Source organism: Antechinus flavipes, chromosome 4, assembly GCF_016432865.1.
Source record: "Antechinus flavipes isolate AdamAnt ecotype Samford, QLD, Australia chromosome 4, AdamAnt_v2, whole genome shotgun sequence".
NCBI classification, from domain to species: domain Eukaryota; kingdom Metazoa; phylum Chordata; class Mammalia; order Dasyuromorphia; family Dasyuridae; genus Antechinus; species Antechinus flavipes.
In genome coordinates, this window is record NC_067401.1 from 313,450,153 (window position 1) to 313,471,065 (window position 20,913).

At 31.9% G+C, this 20,913-nt stretch overlaps 1 protein-coding gene across 1 annotated transcript in view; it reads left to right on the forward strand.

Annotated features, from left to right (window-relative positions):
• The window catches only part of L3MBTL3 (L3MBTL histone methyl-lysine binding protein 3), a 147,907-nt gene that overhangs the window by 87,444 nt on the left and 39,550 nt on the right, over positions 1–20,913 (forward strand). The window contains exons 16-18 of the mRNA XM_051997722.1: positions 1,097–1,207; positions 8,708–8,822; positions 12,950–13,052. Of these exons, the coding sequence (XP_051853682.1) occupies positions 1,097–1,207; positions 8,708–8,822; positions 12,950–13,052 (329 nt within the window). The remainder of the gene's footprint in view (positions 1–1,096; positions 1,208–8,707; positions 8,823–12,949; positions 13,053–20,913) is intronic.

Below are 20,913 nucleotides of genomic sequence, written 5' to 3' on the forward strand. Positions count from 1 at the left end.
CTGATGAGATGTAATAAGTATCCATTGGTATGAAATATTTATGATCCAGGTACAGATAGTTGGAAGTAATGTAAGATACAACGTTGAGTGGATCCTTACTTGAGATATTTTAGAACTTGCTTTCTTGAGAAAAAATACCTAGATAACCTCTTCCTTTTGGATCTTTTGCTTCTAAAGTGAAATAAAATCTTGAGCTGCCTGATTTCCTAAGAAGTGTATTTTGATAGCTATTTTTGCAAAGCTAGTTTGCAAATCAAGTGTTAAAGCAGCCTTTTTTATAGTGGCTTTCTTGCTTAATAGAAAAGTATTTTCTTTACTTTTTCCCGTGTCATTTGATTTGTCAGTACCATTTAAACATCTATTTTTAATTCACAAAAATAAGTCCACTAGATGGATCAGAGTGAGCATCAGCTTACTAACCATTATTTTGTAACCCGTGGATTGCTTGTTCATGGAGTATGGGGTGAGCAATATAGATACCGTGGAGATATTCTCCCCCTTATTTTAGTGTGGTGCACTGCTGCTTTTAAGGACTAATGAGGCATGCCACAGGTAGCGGTTTTTCCAGTTTTGCTTCTAGTTCTTACATACATACAAAAGATCCTCTGCATGCTTTGGTTTACAGAAGCTCTCAGCTTCTTTCCCTTCTTTCTAGGGGAGCTTGAATATCATAATGAGATGCCCCCTAATCAAGAGAACTGAAGCCTCTTTTGCAATGTCTTGCCTCTGGTAATGAGATGTTTTCTAGTGGCTGCTAATAGATTAAATTGATACTAAAAACACTAACAAAATGAAAAGACAGTTTTCATGGAGACCTAGTTTTCACAGTTTGCCCAGTTTTGTGTCAAAATGAATCACTCACAGATAATTTGGAGTTCCTATGGACTTTTCTACAAATCAGGCATTTAACTTCATGAATTGAATATGATTTTCTCCTATTCTGATTAATTCTCTCCTCTGGACCTATCCTATTGCTTATTATCCTAATTAGATTTAAAAGATTTTTTTTCTTTGAATTAGATTTCTTGCATAAAATGTGTACTTAATTTAATTGCTTTTTAAACATTTCACTAAAAATCATCTTCTGTTATTTCAGAAACCAGCACATGGATTCCAGAAAAAAATGAAATTTGAGATTGTAGATAAAAGAAATCCTGTGTTTATTAGAGTAGCAACTGTTGCAGATACTGATGAGCACAGAATAAAAGTAAGTTTTCCTTAGTATGAGTTTGCTTTTTAGTAACAAGTTCTTCAGAGTAAAAGCATGACCAAGTTGTATGTTACTTTGTTATGATACCATATATTTTAATTTTTCTTACCATAGGAATACACAAAATTCAGAATCATCTGAGGTTTACTATTCTTCCTTTCTTTTTGGTTTATATAATAAAATTTGATATTTTAATATCTTTACATCTGGTATGATAACAAATGTTGAACACTTGGGCCACTTCATTGTGCTATTACTAATCATGTGGTCTTGGTCAAATTAATATACCTTCTCTGGGACTCAGGGTAACTGGGTTGGACTAAATGATACACATATTCCTCCATAGCTCTATATCTATGATGTTGTGAACAACAAAATATATTTAGAGGGAAAAATGATGCAATTGAGTTTTCTTGACTGTGATTTAAATTAGTTGTAATCCCCTGGAAGTTTCCTCTTAATGTTGTTAGTTAAAATAGTAGTCAGGGATGTGTGTGTGTGTGTGTGTGTGTGTGTGTGTGTGTGTGTGTGTGTGTATTTATATGTTGGTATAATTATGATAGGTCTTATGTCCCCTAGCTTTCTATATTTTTCTTTGTTTGAGGAAAATGAAATCATTGTTTCATTTTTCCATAATTTGGAATTATTATTGTAGCTTCCTGACAAGAATTCCATTTTTTAACAAAGTATTATGTAATAGCAAGAGCAGTGTCATTTTACATTTCCAGAACATTTATGTTGTTCATTTAGATCTCTTGACATTCTAAGACATGAAGCCAGTTAAAATGAATCCTCTTAAACAGAGTCAGATGAGAACATAGAAACTCTAGTAAAATAGAGTATTGATTTTTAAGGTACAGCTATTGTTTTGGGAATTAAGATTCATTTATAATAGATTAACTTTGGGTGGTGTATCTTGATACATTTTTTGATTTTCAAAGAGAAAGGATTTCATTTACAGCATGAAGATCTTTTAATCTCTAGAGCCCCCAAATTTCCAGAATACTTACCAATCAAATATGTTGGAAGGAGTATTTGTCTATATCATGTAAGTTAACATTAGTTACCATTAAGCAGCCAAATTGTAAAGTAATCTAAAATATAAATAATATTCCCTACCTAAATAATATCTGTTTTTAATATAGTTTATGTTTGCCAGGTATGGGAGGAAGAAATAAGAAACTTCCATGGATAATTTATTAAAACATTAAAATTTGTGACTCCTAGAGTAATAGTTTATAATCTCATACTTTGGATTGGAAATAATTATTTCTCTCCAAAGAATATAAGAATAAATTCCTGTTAGAGAGTAATTTCATCATTAGGATTACATTGCCTCTTTCCAAGCAAACCCACTAGTTGCTTTTTAAAAGCAGAATGAAATATTTTAATCCATGACACTTTAGAATAGCTAAATTTCCTAGCAGTTATAGATTTTTCTTATTTATTTGGTTTTGAAGCACAACCATTCCAATAGCAGATATTTTATAGTAAAAAAAAAAAAAAAGGAAGCAGTAGCATTGAGTAATTTATTTGTCCCAATCACAGTAGATTAAATTCAATCTTTTCAATGCTATTTTCAGCCCTTTTCAATGGTATTTTCAGCTGTATTACTCAGTTTGAAGCACATTCCAATATTCAGTGCTCAAATAAATCTCTGATTTCTTTGATTTGCATGTTATGTACAATGTTGAAGATTGCCTCTAGTTCATGGTTATCCTTCACCTTCAATTCTTATCAATATCCTTCATTAATTCACTAGAAGAGTCCCTGGCAAAGTGCTGAGAGTTTTCTGTTTATCCACTTGACAGAACTAAAATACCATTTAGTCCAGTGATTCTCCTTCTCCATGTAACTAATCCATCTTTTTGCTCCTGTATTTTAGAATAGTGACATTCTTTACTTTGCTTTTCCTTTTAATTCTTTGTCATTAACAAATTGCAGACTGTGTCAACTTTGAGTCTCCCCATTATCCTTTGGGTGATTTTCAGTTAGCCTTTTCCAGAATAATCTTTCTTCAGAAGCTATTCCATCTATTCCTGACTATAGTACCAGAATGAATGATGATTTATTAGATACCAACATACCTAGAATTGGGGAAACAGTGAGGAGTCAGAAGCTTACAAAACATGACATAGTGGTGGCTCTGAAGGAATATTTGTTCAGGGAAGTCACTGAGATATAGTTATAAGTAATTCTGTAAGTAGAAAAAGTAGTTATAAGAAATATAGTTTGATTTGATTACTGTTTCCAGAGTTAGAGGTGGAAAAGTATATAAGTAGTATATATAAAAAAAATGAATGAGACCTGGGAGTAGCACCACAGTAGCCCCAGGCCTAGCTGTATATAGTGAAATTTTACCATTCTGAAGCTAAGGTAGAGCTTGATATGCTAGGTTGGTGGAGGAAACTAGATTGCAGGAGAATGGCCTGATGAATACTAATATTTTAAAAAGTTATTTGAAAGATGAATCTTTGTTTCATGGAGAAAATTATGATTATGAAACTGCAATTTCCCAAAAGTAGTCTAGCTCTATTCAGTTTTTAAAATTCTGGTTCCAACTTATTGTTGCAGACATTCTTTGCCCTTGGGATTTATATCTTATCTTTCAGTCCACTTTCCACCCCCTACACTCCAGTGACACTGGCTGTTTTTGTTCTTCCTTGCACAAGACTTCATCTCCCAACTCCAGGAATTTTCATTGGCTGTCCCTCATGCCCAGAATTCTCTTCTTCCTCACCTCTGCTGCTTGGTTTCCTTTAAGTTGCAGTTAACAAACATCCTACCTTTTACAAGAACCATTTCTGAATCCTTTAATCCTAATTCCTTCCCTTCATTGATTATATCCACTTTATTCTAGATATGATTTGGTACGTACCTAGTTGTTTGCATGTTGTCTTCCCTTTAAACTGTGAACTCTTCAAGGGCAGAGAGGTTATCTTTTGCCTTTCCTTAGAACTTGGAGCAAAGTAAGTACCTAATAAATGTTTATTGACTGACTGACATAATAAGTGACTGCCTGCCTACAGGTCACTTATTCTGTCTGCCTCCACTATCTCAATCTTAATTATCAAGCTAAATTTTAACTTACCTTATTTTTTCTTTTGTCTTCCCTATTTCTGTCTGTAATTACATAATTTTCTTTATATCCCATGCAACAATTTTATCTTTGGTTCTCTCACTTCACATGTCCAATCAAGTCCATTAACTCTTCCTTCACATCACAGCTTCACTAATAATACAGCAACATATCTGTTTCTCCTAGTCTTCCCAGTATTTATCATTTAATTTATTTGGTCAACTTTACTATCTTATAGTGTGAGGTAGCACCTCAGAATTGTTTTAATTTGTATTTCTTTTCATTATTAGGGCTATAGAACAATGATTCCTCATTGCTTTTATTTATTAGCCCTTTTTAATCAAAAAGAATATGTTGTAAACTTCCTAAGAAATTTAATGTATAACTAATAATATTCTTTTAGATTTATTTAAGTGATTATAACTAGTGATAACTTTTTCTTTAAAAGTCAAATTAAAATGCATATTATATAATTATAAACAAAATTTTATTCTATCTATAATTTTGAAAAATATGAAATTATAAAACTAATTATTAAATAATAATTATTTTATATGAAACAATTTTTAGATAATCCATCAAAATATTACATGCTTATTATTATCTTAGTTGACTTAGTTGAATATTAATACCATTTTTAGTAAAAATAAATTGCAACCTGGAAGATAAACTTAATTTTGTTCTTAGTCTTTTTTATTTTAATAAAGGTATGCAGTATGTAGCTCAACATTAGACAGACATAATCTTAAGTCTGGTTCTTCATTGTCTTTATTTCTGCATTTTGACTTAAAACAAAATAAAGTAAAAGTATTCATTCACATGACTATAATGGGAAATGGTAGGAAAATTTTACAAACTCTGCTGACAAATGAAAATTCATTTTTTGGTTTTATACACCTCACCCACTGACAAAAATGAATTTACTTTTTTCTTGACTAGTGATTGTGTAATTAAATAGTAAATATGCTTAATGTTCAATGGCATGTATTATTTTATTTTTTAAAACAGTATTTATATATAAACTAAATTATATGAGATAAAAGAACTATTTAAATGTGACTTTCTTCTTTTCTACCACTGGTAAACTAGCTATAGTTTCATAGAAACCATTGACCAGTATTGCCAGTCAGTTCATTTGAAAAATCTGTCAGACATTAGAATAAAGAAATGGAAAATAATTCTAAGTCAGAAAACATGTTTTTTTTTTATTTTGTTTCTTTTTTTTTTTTTAATTATGGAATAAGACAAGCATTTCCACATACTTTGTTAATGGTAGTATTAAACCTCTTTCTGTCAGACATTTGTGATGATCTGTGATGGCTTCAAGATGGCTTGTAATTGCACACTCAGTGATCAGAAATTTTAGACATTCTGACATTTGAACAGAAACTTTCATAATGTCTTAATCACATCTGTGATTATACAGCTGATTTGGTATAGTTACAAAGTAAGAAAGAAGAAATGGAGCTACTCCATTCTTGTGAACAGAACATAAATGACTATACTTAAGTGTGTATCTGATTCTCTATTGGGAATTGGTTTGTGCTTGAATGTTGAATCTTTATGATAGTTTGGAAACAATTTGATTACATTTTGAAAAACTTCAAGAAAATATTGGACTTAAAAGCAATCAGAGTTTGATGGATAATTTTCACACTGAAATCTTTGCATGAATATTTTGATTTGGAATCATTTTGCAGAAATAAACCTGTAATGCTTCAAACATGCACATATTTGCTACTACAAAAAAAAATGTATTTGCATTAGTTTACTTCTTTCTATAACCCCTCTATTTCTTATTTTCTTTGCTAATTTGATACATATAAAGTAAAACTTAAAAATCATCTTGGTTTGAATTCTATTGATATTTGGAACACTCATTAATGTTGTTGTTAACAGTTTGTAGTTCTTCATTTAAGGGCAGTGTGATTATCCTTTGACCACTTAATCATTTAGGAATGGATTTTGATCTTTCATATTGATGGATATAAGAGTCTTAGGAATAGTAACACTCACCAGACCACTGGTAATGCTTTCACTCTAGCTACCACAGCCATTTTCTAAGGAAATAATTCTAGGGGAGAGTCAACCATGCTACCTATAGAGCAGACAAGCAAGCTTACCTACAAAGTATCCAGAAAGAGACAGAAGACAGGATATTTCAGGAAAGTCAGTTCACTATCACCTTGACCATTGTCTCCCCTTAGATTTCAGTGAAGATAGGTCATGATTTCTGAATCCAAGAACTTGGGGAATAACATTTCCAGTCTGATGCCCTGAGCCATCCATCTTGGAAATCAACCCCTGTGAAGTTGCAACCAGGCAAATACTTTTTAGCGGGTGCTATATACAGCTGCAGCTAGTAAAAACTTAAAAAACAAAGTTAATACCACCCAAATGTAGCCCCAGCTAATAAAGATCTACCAAAAAAGTTCATACCAGACAAATATCATAAACTTATAAAATTTTGTTAGTAGGAGTGGCATTAAAGAAAGACATATTTTTCTCTGCTTATTTTGTATAAGGACTGAGACTTTTCCATCTGACTTAAATTTGAAACTTTCTATATGTGTTGTCTGTTCCATTAGAATGTAAGGTCTTTGAGAGCAGGAACTGTCTTTCCTCTTTGTACTTCCTTTTAGCAAAATGTTTTGCACATAATAGGCCATTAGTAAATGCCTTTTGCATTTGTGCATTCATATATTCATTCATATTTGTTTTAGATTCCTTTATGTACTAGATATCAGAGATTTGATGCAAAAATTTTCACCTATTGAGAGCTTTCTTTCTGAGATCACTACCTTTTTTTTTTTTTTTTTTTTTTAAATGAGGCAGCAGTACTGATGACTTAGGAGATGAGGACATCTCATTCTTTCTTTTAAAATTAAAAAAATTTTTTTTGATCTGATGCATCAAAGAAACATTTCAGTGTATAAAGAGGAACAAAAAATTGTATTTTATAATAGCTAAGATTTATATAGTCTTACTATGTTCCGGATACTGTGCTAAGTGCTTTATGAAGCTATAGAGTTCTCTTATAGTTTTTAAAGTATTAATTTAACAAAGAAGAACTAAAATTTCCATGTTTGTCAATGTCTCTTTCTGAATTCTTTTCCTTCTGTGTATGTAAAAAATAAATTCATTCTCTTTTTCTTGTACTTCCATCCATTAACATTTCTTGCTCTCCTTTCCCTGTGCCCTCAAGAAAGAGGTTTTACTTTCTCTTTAGTGGTGTAAGATCTAATCTTTTTTTTAATAGAATATTTTTATTATTATAAATAATGCTACTATAATTTTTTGTACATATCATAAATATATTCTGTTTAATAGAAGAATTACTAGTCAGAGTATAGATAATTTTGTGGCTTTTTTGTTGATTCGGGTAGCCTTAAAAAATGGTACCTGTTCATAGTACCATAAGCAGTACAGTAGTATACCTTATTCCCACAGTCCATCCATCTGGATTTTATTGTTCTTAAACTTCCTTTGACACTTTAACAGTATCTGACAATTTAATGATACCTAAGAATTATTATAATGTACATTTGGTAAGATCTAATCTTAACATTTGAATTCATTTTCCTATATATGCATTGAGACTTGCAGCATTTTTATAGGAAAATACTTTTTATGTTACAGATTGTTGAGGATGTTAGAGTTTGTTAGAGATTGTTAGAGTTGTAGAAGAATTTTAGAAACACAACTTGTTTCAAGTTAGAAACTGCATATGTCTTTTTAAACTATTTTTGCTAAAGGATAAGTCAAGTAATTCCTTTCATCGTAGTTGCTGGTAGTGAAGGGGGCAAAGAAGATAAAAGACAGAGTCACCCTTAATAACTAAACAGATCAATAAAACCAAAATCCAACAAGAGGGAAGAGCTTTTAGCCAGCTGCTTGGCAGATTAGGTTTTACCACCACCCACAGTTATCTCCTGTTTTTTACAGCTGGTGACCACATAAGCTATTAATCCATCATCAGAAGGGATTCTTCCTTTTGGTACCTGGGGCAAGCCTCATTCTTCAATTATTCATGCATGCTTTTCAGTATCAAAAAACAAAATGTTGATTGTATCAGTGATTGTTATCCTGTGGATCTAATTTTTCCTTAAACTGTTTTGAGGTGCTCTTTTTTCCCCAAATAAAGCCAAGTGAATAGTATTATTAAGATTTAATTTAAATTATTTTTTACTGTTAAATTTCTTTAAGATCTCCCTACTTAAGACTTGCGCATATGACTTCCTTACCTTTTTAAATACTTTGCTTTAAGGCTACATAATAGAGGAAAATACTTTTAGATTCTTGTAGCATATCAGACATTAGTATCTACTTGAAAAAATCAAAATATGAATTATTAATGTAGACAGTAACACTCCTATTTTTTATTCTCTGAAATATATTATCTTCTCTTATATTTCTAGGTGCACTTTGATGGTTGGAGTAATAGCTATGATTACTGGATTGAAGCAGATTCTCCTGACATCCATCCAGTTGGCTGGTGTGCAAAAACAGGACATCCTCTTCAGCCTCCTCTTAGTAAGAGAACTTATAACAATGATAATGACAACAATAGCTAGCATTTAGGTAGCACCTTAAGGTTTGAAAAAGTGTTTTCCCAACTATGCTGTGAGATAAGTGCCATTATTATCTTCATTTTACATGAGAAAAGTGAGAATGATAAATATCAAATGACTTGACCAAAGTCTCATTAGCTAGGAAATGTTTGAGTCAAGATCTGAAATTGAAATTTGAAGTCTTCATGACTACTTTTAACCTTATCCATTGGACCACCTAGCTGCCTTAAAAATTATTATGACTAAAAGAAACAATTAGGCATTTGTAATTTGTTGGTGTATCCCTTGCCAAGCCAGCCCTTCTCAAGCATTGTAAATTTTTCTTAGTTTCATAAATTATTTTGCCTTAAGATACTGAGATTAGTTGAAAGGAGACAATATCACCCCCATTTTATGTGTTGGAAAACTGAGACATAAAGAGCCTCAGTGGCTGGCCTTATTTATTCTCTATTAGTACATCCTCCTCCTCTTCAAGAGTTGAAAATATCAGAAATTTGTGAGCCAAAAATGGGTTGTGTTAAAATGCATATCCACAGAGATAAAATTATTCATATTCTGTTGAGGATAGCTGAGTTGAGAAGTTTTTTAGAAATCTGTTGATTTTAATAGTATTATTTCCTAAGCAGTGGGAAATGAAGAGCATTTGTAATTGCTGATAATTTTATAACTAAGAGAATAATTAATAATTTGAAGTGGTAATATAAAATAAGACTAATGATAAGAAAGAAAACAATGTCAAGATGCACCTTTTCCTCCTGTTAACTGAAAGGGAAATTCCTTTATTTTTTCTTTCTCAATGACATGAAAAAAATTTTAATATTGGTTTTTAAAAATTTTGAGTTCCAAATTCTCATCCTCCCTTTCTTCTCCACTTCTTAAGAAGACAAACAATTGGATATAGATTATATATATGCTGTCATGTAAAATATTTCCATATTAGTCATGTTGCAAAAGAAAATGCAGACCAAAAAACTCCAAAAATACTAAAATGACAAAAGTATATGCTTCACTCTGCATTCAGACTCCTCAGTCCTTTCTCTGTGGGTAGATGGCATTTTTCATTATAAATCTGAAGGAGAAATTTCTAAGAATGGAGGGGATGAAAGTGGGATTAAATTAATTCTCCTAATCTCTTTCAAATCTAAACTGCCAATTCTTTTTCTGCCTATAAAGAAATGGATTCACTTCCTTGCTTAGCCCTTTTTTAAAAAGGTGCCATCATTGAATTCTTATATTATTTCTGTTTTTAACTTTATTGTAGCCTGTTTCTGATGTTTCATAATTTATTCAATGTGTTGACTCATTTTACTTTGATACAGCTAAGAATTTGAATCATTTTTTTATCATTATTTTTAAAAAGAATATTTAGGAACAACACAACTTATATCTTTCCCTTCCTTTCCATTTCCACATCCACCAACCCAATTCAGGCCTTCATCATCTCTTATCTTGACTGTTTACAATAGTTTTCTAATTTTTTTTTTTTTTTTTGTCTTCAATCTTGATCTTCTCTGTTGTTCACACCACTGCCAAAGTAATCCTTCTGTTTATGTTCAATCACATCATCCCTGCTCAGAAAATTTCAGGCTTTCCTCACTGCTTCTTTATTCCCCCTTTAAATTAAAAAAAATTTAAGACATTTTTTTCTCACTTCTCCTCTATTCCCATTGAATACAAAAAAAAAAAAAAAAAACCTTCATAACAAATACACAAAGCAAATTCCTTCATTGGCCATGTTCAAAAATGTATTTCTTATTCTCCATCTTGAGTCCATCATTTGTCTTTTTTTTTTTAACTCCATTGCATGTTGAGTAAAATGTAGAGTCCTGAGCATGGTGGTGAAGTTTCATGCCTGCCTGAGTACAAGCCAACTTTTTAACCTTATTTATACTGCCTTTTCAGCATTTCAGCTACACTAAAATATTTCCAAGTGCCTGATTTTTTTTCCCTCTTGCCTTCTTACCTTTGAATATTTATATCACCCATCTCTGGTATTGGAAATTCCTCCAATTCCACTTTTGGAAATACTGTTCCTTTAAGGTTCAGTTCAGGTATCATCTATTCCATCTCCTTAAATGTCTCATGACACTCTTTTGATATTGTATTCAACTGTTTTATATTTTTTATTTACTTTATATTTTTGCTGTGTGTATATCTATTATTTTCTTCCATTAGAATATAAATTCCTTAGGAGCTGAGATTGTTTCATTTTTTGTACTTGTAATTTTTGTAACACCTATGTTAGCCTAGTATAGTAACTGCTTAGTAATGTGATTGTTTTTATGTTTTTTATGCAGTTAATCATGTTCTTACTTATTTGAGCTTCACATATAGAAGATCACACACTCCTTGAGAGCAGGGACCACGTTTGAAATTTTTATTTTCTGATCATCTAAGAGCACAGTGTTTAGGACTCACTTAATAAATGTTTCTCTATTTGAGTGATAGAAAAGTTATGATGAAGACAATTTCTTTAGGAGAGCATATTTTATTGCATATGACCTTTTGCTTTGTCTGTTATGCTGATAGATATTTGGAGTAAAAATAGATTTAATAACAGTGTTCTTTATTAAAGGGATTTGAAAAGCTTTAATGAAAGGTTATTCAACAAGTGCATTAATAAACACATAGCAATTTTATCAGCAGTGAAATAGATTCAGTGATAATACTTGCAAGATATATGGAATATATCAAGATTGAAATTGAAATTAGAGATGGGGGCGGGGACTTGGCAAGAATCTTATCTTTGCTTTATTTGTGAATTTGGCATAAGATAAGGAAAGATAACTTCTTAATTGGTATAGGAAGCATCAATCAATGTAGAAGGTTTACTCCTTTGCAATCTACAGTAATAAAAAAATTTCTGAGACATGTAGAGGGTAAATAACTCTCCCAGAGTCACATAGCAAGGACATATCAAAAGTGGGACTTGAATCCTGATCTTCCTCATATTGAGACCAATTCACAGTACCACACTTGTATTAGATTGTAACTGGAAATTTTCATAGTACTTAAATTGTTGAATTAGAGTATATGACTAGGTTTTCATAGTTCCTAAAAATGTTTACTAAGAAAATTTATTAACTTTAATCTATTAGCAGAAAAAAAAAAAAAAAACAACTAGAAAGCTGGCCTTGTGAGTCAAAGATATTCAAATGCTGTTTCTGACACACACTGACTCTGTGATTCTGGGAAAAACACTGAATCTTTCAGTGGCTGAGGATACTGTCTAAGATCATGTATAAAGTGAAGGCTCATCTGCCATGGTATGAGTCTCTAATACCAGAGAAACCATTGGTCAAGTATTGCCCTCTATCCCTTCCTCCCTCACATTATCCCTCACACAAGATGTGTCATTTGTTGCAAACAAATATAGGAATGATGGTCTAAAGAGAGAGCTAGGGGGAAAGGGAGAGACGAAGAAATAGAGGATGATAGGGCAGAAAAGAGAAGAGGAGAAAAGAATAGAGACAGAGAGGAAGAAATACTGATCTACTTAGTACATCTGGGCAAATTACAGTATTGTTTTAGTGTATAAAACCATAGATTACAGGAATTATTACAGGAACTCAGCAATACAAAATTTACTTGGAATTCATGATTATTTGGCTAACAACTAAGTCAAAATTTAATCCATCTTCAGCTTTCTGTATTGAACTTGCATGTGCCAATGTTTATATAGTTTGAATCCTTTTAGACTATAAGCTCTTTGATCTCAGGGACTGTTCTAGCTTTTTTTTTTTTTTTTTTTTTTTACATCTCAGAGCTTAGCAGAATACCTGATACATCACCATCACTAAATAAATGCTTATTGATTATTTTATTGATTGATATATACATATGAAGAAAAGCTCAATAGGAATGTTGAAACAGGATTACTTGAGGCATCCTTCAGTTGTATAAAAGAACAGATTGTTTCAAGGCATCTTTAAAAATTGAACAGTTTCATTAGTCTCTACAAATTTAAGGCAAACTATCAACTTAATATGGATTTTAGGCAATTTATTTCACTTCTGTGATCTTTGTTGTCACTTCTACTTCAGCTCTGTGATCAGTTGAATAACTTTATTCCTTACTTTACCTCTTTAGGTCCTCTGGAATTGGTGGAAGCTTCTGAGCAAGGAGGCTGCCCAACTGCAGGATGCAAAGGAATTGGCCACATAAAAAGAGCTAGACACCCAGGCTACCATAGGTAGATATGCTCATTGTTCCTTATCTTACATTATTTATGTAAAAGAGTGCTTCCCCTATATGTATAAGATAATTTATCTGTATTAAAATAAGTGACAACCAGGTTTTACAATCAGATCCATACTAAATGTTGTTGCCATGGAAAAATTGAAGGATAATTATAGAGTTGTTGGGGGGGGGAGGGGGAGGGAGGGATAGATTTACAATAAGTGAACTTGTTACCAGGAATAGATTCAATTTCTCTATTTGGCTTTTTATTGGCAATATGCTTGCATTTGAGGGAATCATTTTGGTCTTTGACTACCATAGGATAGGTACTGCCAATAAATTTTCTTGTGTATGTCCCAAGTGACCCAAATATTTCAGTAATATGACTTGAAATTTCTGCAAACTGGCAAGGATTGCAAAAGTAAACACTAAAAATAATATTCAGAAATCCACATTTGTATTGATTTTTCTTTCCTGTATCACATATGTAGAATAGAAATCTGATTTGTAAAATTAAATTTGTTCTGTACATTAGATACTATAAAGTTCAAAATATTAATGATATGCTAAAAATGACTTTAGTTTAACTGGAGGTTTTAAAGGGGAATGTTAATTATATTTAGGTTTTTAATCCTATAAACCCTATCCTTATTTACTCATGTCAAACATAGCAGAAAATATCCTATTTCACTAATTAGTGTGAGAAATAATTCATTTGAACCCCTACTCTATTCCAATCAGTATTAACCACTTTGATAGAATCCTATCAAAGTTATGTATATAAAGTCCCAGAGCTATGAGCCACAAATTTTAAGTTTACTTGTTTAATTATAGGAAGTTAACTAGAGACTCTTTACTCTTGTTTTTCCTCATCATGATGACCAAGCTCAGCATGATGGAGGTGACTCAACTAGATGGAAAGTTCCCCAATATATTTTTTTCTTATCTAACAGGAGCAGATGACTATTTTATGACCATCTAGTCAGTGACAGTATTTCTTGCTTGATTTAACTTGTGACCCTGTTGATACATTATTTTGCTTATTTTAGTACATATCACATGTCAATCAGTGAAATTATTCTGTATTAGGTATAGCTGTTCTTGAATGTCTATGTATGTATGTAGTCTTTTAAAAACAAGGCCATGGAAGGATAGGGCATCTTAATTTGTGAGGAAGATAGGTCTACTTCATGAGAGGACCATGAACCCTTCAATATAGTGAGTGACATTGGCTCCAAGTTCTACCTCAGTCTTTTTTATTGTAGGTGGGACAATTTTAATCCCCATGCTCCATGCAAAGAAATTTCTGAATGATTCTGAAGAAAAAAGTGAGATTTCTTCTTCATCTGATATGTACAGATGGAAGGTCATTCTGAAAGTCTTCAGATTATATAACCTTCTTCCTAATGAATTAATAGATGGTACAAAATTGTTGTAATTATCCTTCATCAAGCTACAGTGTTCTTCATTCTGTCATTTCCTCAACCTTAACTTAAGAAGGAAATACTTTTACAATTTTTGGAAAACTTATATGCAGTGTTGCTAGAACATAATAGTGTTTAATGCATATTGATTTACAGATTAGGAGAGAAAAGTCTGAAATTTGTTAGGATTCAAATTTTCAATGGAAAGGTTTAAAATTCTTTTAATTGTTTAGTTGGCAGCAGATAAATATTGAGGTCATTAGAAAACTTTGTGGAAAATACATATTTGAAAATAAAGACTATGCACAAATTGTTTTATATGATACTAATTTTTTATGGGAATAAGTAAATGTTTAAGTCATCGGTTTCAAAGAATAAAGTGTGCAGAGACATTATGGTACTCTGCGAGTTGTTAGGTGCTAGATAATAAATGTAATCTGTCAACTTTAGGAAAATCTAGAGGACAACACAATACTTGATTAATCATGCTAAATTACCACTAAAAATGTGGTTTTTAAATTGGATGGAGTATTGTTTACTCAAATAATTCATTTCATAAAATGAGATAAACAGAACTAGACTTCGTAACTTTATTTAGAAAGGACATCATATATTTAGAAAAGAATTAGTTCGATTCTTCTCTTCATCAGATTGTCATCTTTAGTGGCCTTATTGAAAATTGCTTTGTTTCAGGGACAGAGTTATCATTTGAAAAGTTGAATTCTTTGTTTATTGTCAATTGATCACAGTTGATACCTCTGATAGGGAAGAGCTCTCTGGAGTAGATTTCCTGACACTTCTAAATGAACCTATTCCAGTAGCATTGGCTCTATTGCCATATTTTTAAAGCTATTTATAAGGGCTAAATACTCTTATTTGGAGGGAGATTCTTTGGTAGATTTTTGTAACAACAACAACAGTGCTTTGACTGGCAATTGCCAAATTCATTTCAAAAGAATTTGCTTTTGGCTTTTTTGAAAGATGATTGTTTTATAGGAAAGTAACGGGAACAATTTTTGTTGAATTTAGAATGCATGAATGAAATAAGATATTATAATGACATATCTCAGTAAATGGCTAAGAAAGTTCTTCAATGTAAAGTCAGTTTTGTGAAAACCCAGCAAAGAGCTGTCCTTTAAACTGGTGATCAACGGAACAAGTTACCCCAGGGATAACAGCGCAATCCTATTTGAGAGCCCATATCAAAAATTAGGGTTTACGACCTCGATGTTGGATCAGGACATCCAAATGGTGCAACCGCTATTAAAAGTTCATTTGTTCAGTGATTAAAGTCCTACATGGCAAGTTACTGGAAAGAAAGCGGTTCTCTTTGCACCCACGTAAGGAAGGATAGAAATATCTAATTTCACTGAAGGTTAAGTTGGAGATTAGGCTTGTTTAATTAGAACTTCCCTTTACTTGCAAATTTACTGAAAAATAATGTATGTGTTGTCACTTCTACTTCTTTACTATGCGCATGTGTTTGTGTGGGTGTGGGTGTGGGTGGGTGGGTGGCTGTGGATGTGGGTGGTGGGAGGGAGGGGATAAGTAACTTGCCCAGGATCAAACAGCTAATAGGTATTAAATGTCTGAGGCAGGATTTGAACTCAGGTTCTCCTGACTCCAGTGCTTTATCTACTGTACCATCCAGCTGCCCCTAAGTTTTTAATGTTCTGATCTGCTTCTATCACTGTCCTCCCTCTATTCTGTTTGTTTCCTCTATGTGCTTTGTTAGGCACCTGTTGTCTCTATTATTAGAAAGTGACCTAATTTAAAGGACTGGAATTGTTTTTGCCTTTCTTTGTATCTTTTGTGCTTTAGCACAGGTAGCAAGTGCTGGGTACTACATAGTAAGCACTTTATTATTTGCTGCTTTTGGCTGACTGTCTTTATTAATCTTCCACTTCTCTGATGGCTCTTTCTTCTTTGTGGTTTCTTCTTCCTCCTTGTACTGCCTGAATCAAAAGTTTACAAATGCTCTCTATTTTTCTCTAAGTGACTTAAATCTGTGGTGTCTTTTCCTTGGAGATCCCACAATTTTATCTATCATTTGTACACAGACAACCCTCAAAAAAAAATCTAAATCTCAAATCTTTCCCCTGAACACTAATTATTTTTACCTTTCAGATAGAAACAAATCATTTCCTAGTTTGGGACATTTTTACTGTCTTTCACACATGCTTGGAATGTTCTCCCTCTTTTTTACCTCCTAGTTTCTTTCAAGTCCCAGCTAAAGTGCCATCTTCTACAGGAATCCTTTCTTGATCCCCCTCAATGTCAGTGTCTTTCCTCTGTTTATATCTCTAGTTTATTCTGTATCTATCTTCTATGTATATAGTTGTGGGCAGCTTCTCTCTCACTGTATACTGAGAACTTCTTGTGAGCAGAAACTGTTTTTTGCTTTTGATGTATCCCCAGAGCTTAGCACAGTGCTTGGCACATAATAGGCGCTTAATAAATGTTGGTTGACTGACTTGCATGTCCTAATGTCATTTCAAACTTGTCAAGTCTAAAACTGAACTTTTTAATCTTCTCCCTGATGTTAGCTATTCCTCTTGATTTCTCAATTTCTTTGAAAAGAATTACAAACTTAACACCAAATAAAATGGACTTTTTCATGTATAAAGTGGAGCTGAAGAGGATTTTTAACTGAATCTGTGAATCCCTCAAATGGTACATCCTACTTTTTCTCTTAAGTACATAAATTCAGTGTGTAACTTTCAGATCTGCTCTGATCTGCAAATCTTTGTCCTTCCTTCTGTTCTTTTTTTTTTTTGTGCTTTTATAAAATGCTTTAGTGACCTTTTTTCTTCTTTGTGGCAACCCAATTCTTGTTGACCTCTTCCTTTCCTCTCCCTTCCTAAATAAGAAACAAAACCAAAACTCTTATAACAAATATTCTGTCCAAAAAAAAAAAAAAAAAAAAAAAAAACAGAGGGGCAATTAATTGATGTAGCAGAGCACCAGTCCTAGAAAACCTAAGTTCAAATTTGGCCTCATACACTCAATACCTCCTGGCTGTGTGACCCTGGGCAAGTCACTTAACCCCAATTGCCTCAGCAAAAAAAAAAAAAAAAAAGTTCCCAAATTGGTTGTTTTGAGATGAAAATGTTATTACATTATATCTTCAATCTTTTGGCTCTCTGTCAGAAAAGGATTACTATATTCCTTCTGCAATTGTGATTGCTCATTTTTAATGATCAAAGGTTTTTGTTTTTAATCATTTAATTTTTTAAACTAAATTTAGAAACTAAATAAAAATAGTATTTTTTCATAAATAGTAGAATAGAAGAGAGCCCCATTCATTAAATTGAAAATCTTTGATTATATAGAGATTGCTTTTTTTTTTTTAATATAATAAATTAGGGGCAACTAGTTGGTGTGGTGCATAGAGCACCAGCCCTGAAGTCAGGAGGACCTGAGTTCAAATCTGTCCTCAAACACTTAACACTTCCTAGCTATGTGACCCTGAGCAAGTCACTTAACCCCAGTTGTCTCAGGGGAAAAAAATTAATAAATTCATCATGGAACTTTCAAAGCTGCTCTGCTTGTCTGTGATTTTTTTCAGGCCTTCCTTCTGTAACTTTTTTGAGAAACATAACCTGAATCTCCCTGTCTCTCCTATATCTTCCTCCACCCAAAACCCCTATGAAAAGAAGAAAAACTGTCTCAATGTTTCTTAATTCTATTGGGCTTCCTTTTTTTAATTAGCTACTATTTATCTTGTATGTTATTTTCTTGTTGTCCCACACATTAGACTGTAAGTTTCTAGATGGTAAATAGAGTCTTTTGTATCTTTTTCATATATGAGTACCTAGCATGGTGCCCGACACATAATAGGTGCTTAATAAATACTTCCTCACTGTTGACTGCATCTTTTCCAAGGTTACACTTTTTAGGCTGGTAAGTAGTGCAGATAATATGAAGCACAAAAAATAATTCTTGATCTTATAGAAATTTTCATCTTGTCTCATCTGTGTGTAGGGATTAGTATATGTATATTTGGTTATTATATTTAATTGTCATTGACCTAGAGAACAATATTATATGGTAATGTATATGTTTTTGGTTAATAATTATAACTGCCTAAACAGCAGAGCCAAAAAAAATGATTTCAGGGACTCAGGAGTTTTGTTTTTATAGTAAAAATTATTTTTCTTAAATGCCCTCCACAGTATGGTATGTAATAAATACTAAGAATTTTGGGGTAATATTATTGTGAGTTCGTAGAAGGTACAGGGATAATATATCAAAAATGTCAGCAAGCTTAGTGAATCAACAGACTGATCAGATTGTGGTAGAGATCAAAGGATAACAAATCTTCACACTAACTTTATCAGATTGACAGAAAGGAAAGCTTTCAGGCTAGGGGCCCTCTTTTCTTTCTCCTTTTAAAATTTCTTATTTATTTTTAGCATTCATTTTTTAAATGTTTTGAGTTCTAAATGCTCTCCCTCTTTCCCACTCCTCCTCTATCCATTGAGAAAGCAAGAACTGTGATTTCAGTTATATATATGAAACTGTGCAAAGCATAGAAATATGCTTTATTAACCACATTATAAAAAAGGAAGAAAAATAAAGTAGGTGAAAAGGTATGCTTCAGTCTGCATTCAAACTTCATCAGTTTTTTTTTTTTTTTTCTGGAGTGGATAGCATTTTTCATCCTAAATCCTTCAGAATTGTTTTGGATCATTGTATTGCCAAGAATAAATAGATCATTCACAGTTAATCATACAAGATTGCTGTTGCTATGTGCAATGTTCTTTTGATTCTGTTCACTTCACTTGTATCAGTTCACTTTGTGTACCTAATCTATTTTACTGATCTATCCCTCTATTTCTTAGCCAGTAATGGATTTTTTTTTTAATATAATTGACACTTTATAACATAGTTAAAGATCTGGTACTGCTAGGCTACCTTCATTTTTTCTCCCCATTGATTTCTTTGATATTTTTTATCTTTTGTTCTTCCAAATGAATTTTGTTATGATTATTTTTTCCAGCCCTATAAAATAATTTCTTGGTAGTTTGATTGGTATGGCACTGAATAAGCAAATTTAGATAGAATTGTCATTTTTATTATATTGTCTTGGCCAACCCATGAGCAATTAGTATTTGTTCAATTGTTTAGATCTGGCTTTATGTGGAAAGTATTTTGTAATTATGTTCATATAGTTCCTAGATTTGTCTTGGGAATAGACTCCCAAGTATTTTATATTGTTTGTAGTAATTTTAAATGAACTTTCTCATTCCATCTCTTGCTGTTAGACTTTGTTGGTAATATAAGAAGTGTTGATGATTTAATGTGAATTTATGTTATATTCTGCAGCTTTAATGAAATTGTTGTTTCAACTAGATTTTTGGGTGATTTGCTAGGATTTCCTAAGTATGCTATCATCATCATGTCTACAAAAGAGTAATAGTTTTGTTTCCTCATTGCCTGTTTTAATTCTTTCAGTTTCTTTTTTATCTTACTGCTATAGCCAGCATTTCTAATACATTATTGAAAAATAGTGGTGATAATGCTTATTGGGAAAGCTTGTAAGTCATCTTCATTACAAATGATGCTTGCTGAGTTTTTCAATAAATACTACTTATCGTTTTAAGAGAAGCTCAATTTATTTTTAAGCTTTCTAATTTTTTTAAAATAGGAATGAGTGTTATATTTTGTCAAAAGCCTTCTCTTTTTGCATCTGTTAAGATAATCATATGACTTTTGTTGTTACTGTTATTGATCTGGTTGGTCATGCTAGTTTTGATAGTTTACCTAGATAGTTTTCCTAACATTGAACCAGCCCTGCATTCCTGCTTTAAATTCCATCTTGTCAGAGTGTAGGAACTTGTGATATATTGCTGTAATCCCCTTGCTAGTGTTTTATTGAAAATTTTCCTAACTATTATTAGGGAAACTGGTCTGTAGTTTTCTTTCTTTGATTTTACTCTTAAGTACTTAGTGTTCATATAGTTCATAAAGTGGCTTAGATAATAGTACCATATTTGTGTTATAAAAAGAATTTGGTAGCATCCCTTCTTTACTTATTTTTCCAAATTGTTTACAAATTATAAATTGGAATTAATTGTTCTTAAATGTTTGGCATAATTTACTTGTGATTCCATCTGATCCTGGGAATTTTTCTTAGGGAACTCATTGATAGCTTATTTAATTTATTTTTGTAAGATAAGGTTATTTAACTATTCTATTTCTTCTATTAATCTAAGCAATTTATATTTTTATGAATACCAAATTGATCTTTAATTGAAATTGTTTTATTTATTCTTTTTCTAGTTTTGTTGTTGTTATTGCATGCCCAGTTCATTGATCTATTCTTTGTGTTTTACTGATATAAACATTTAGAGGTATAAATTTTATCCTAAATGCTGTTTTAATTACATTCCTCAAATTGTAATTTGCTGTCTCTTTGTTATAATTTTCTTTAATGAAATTATTGTT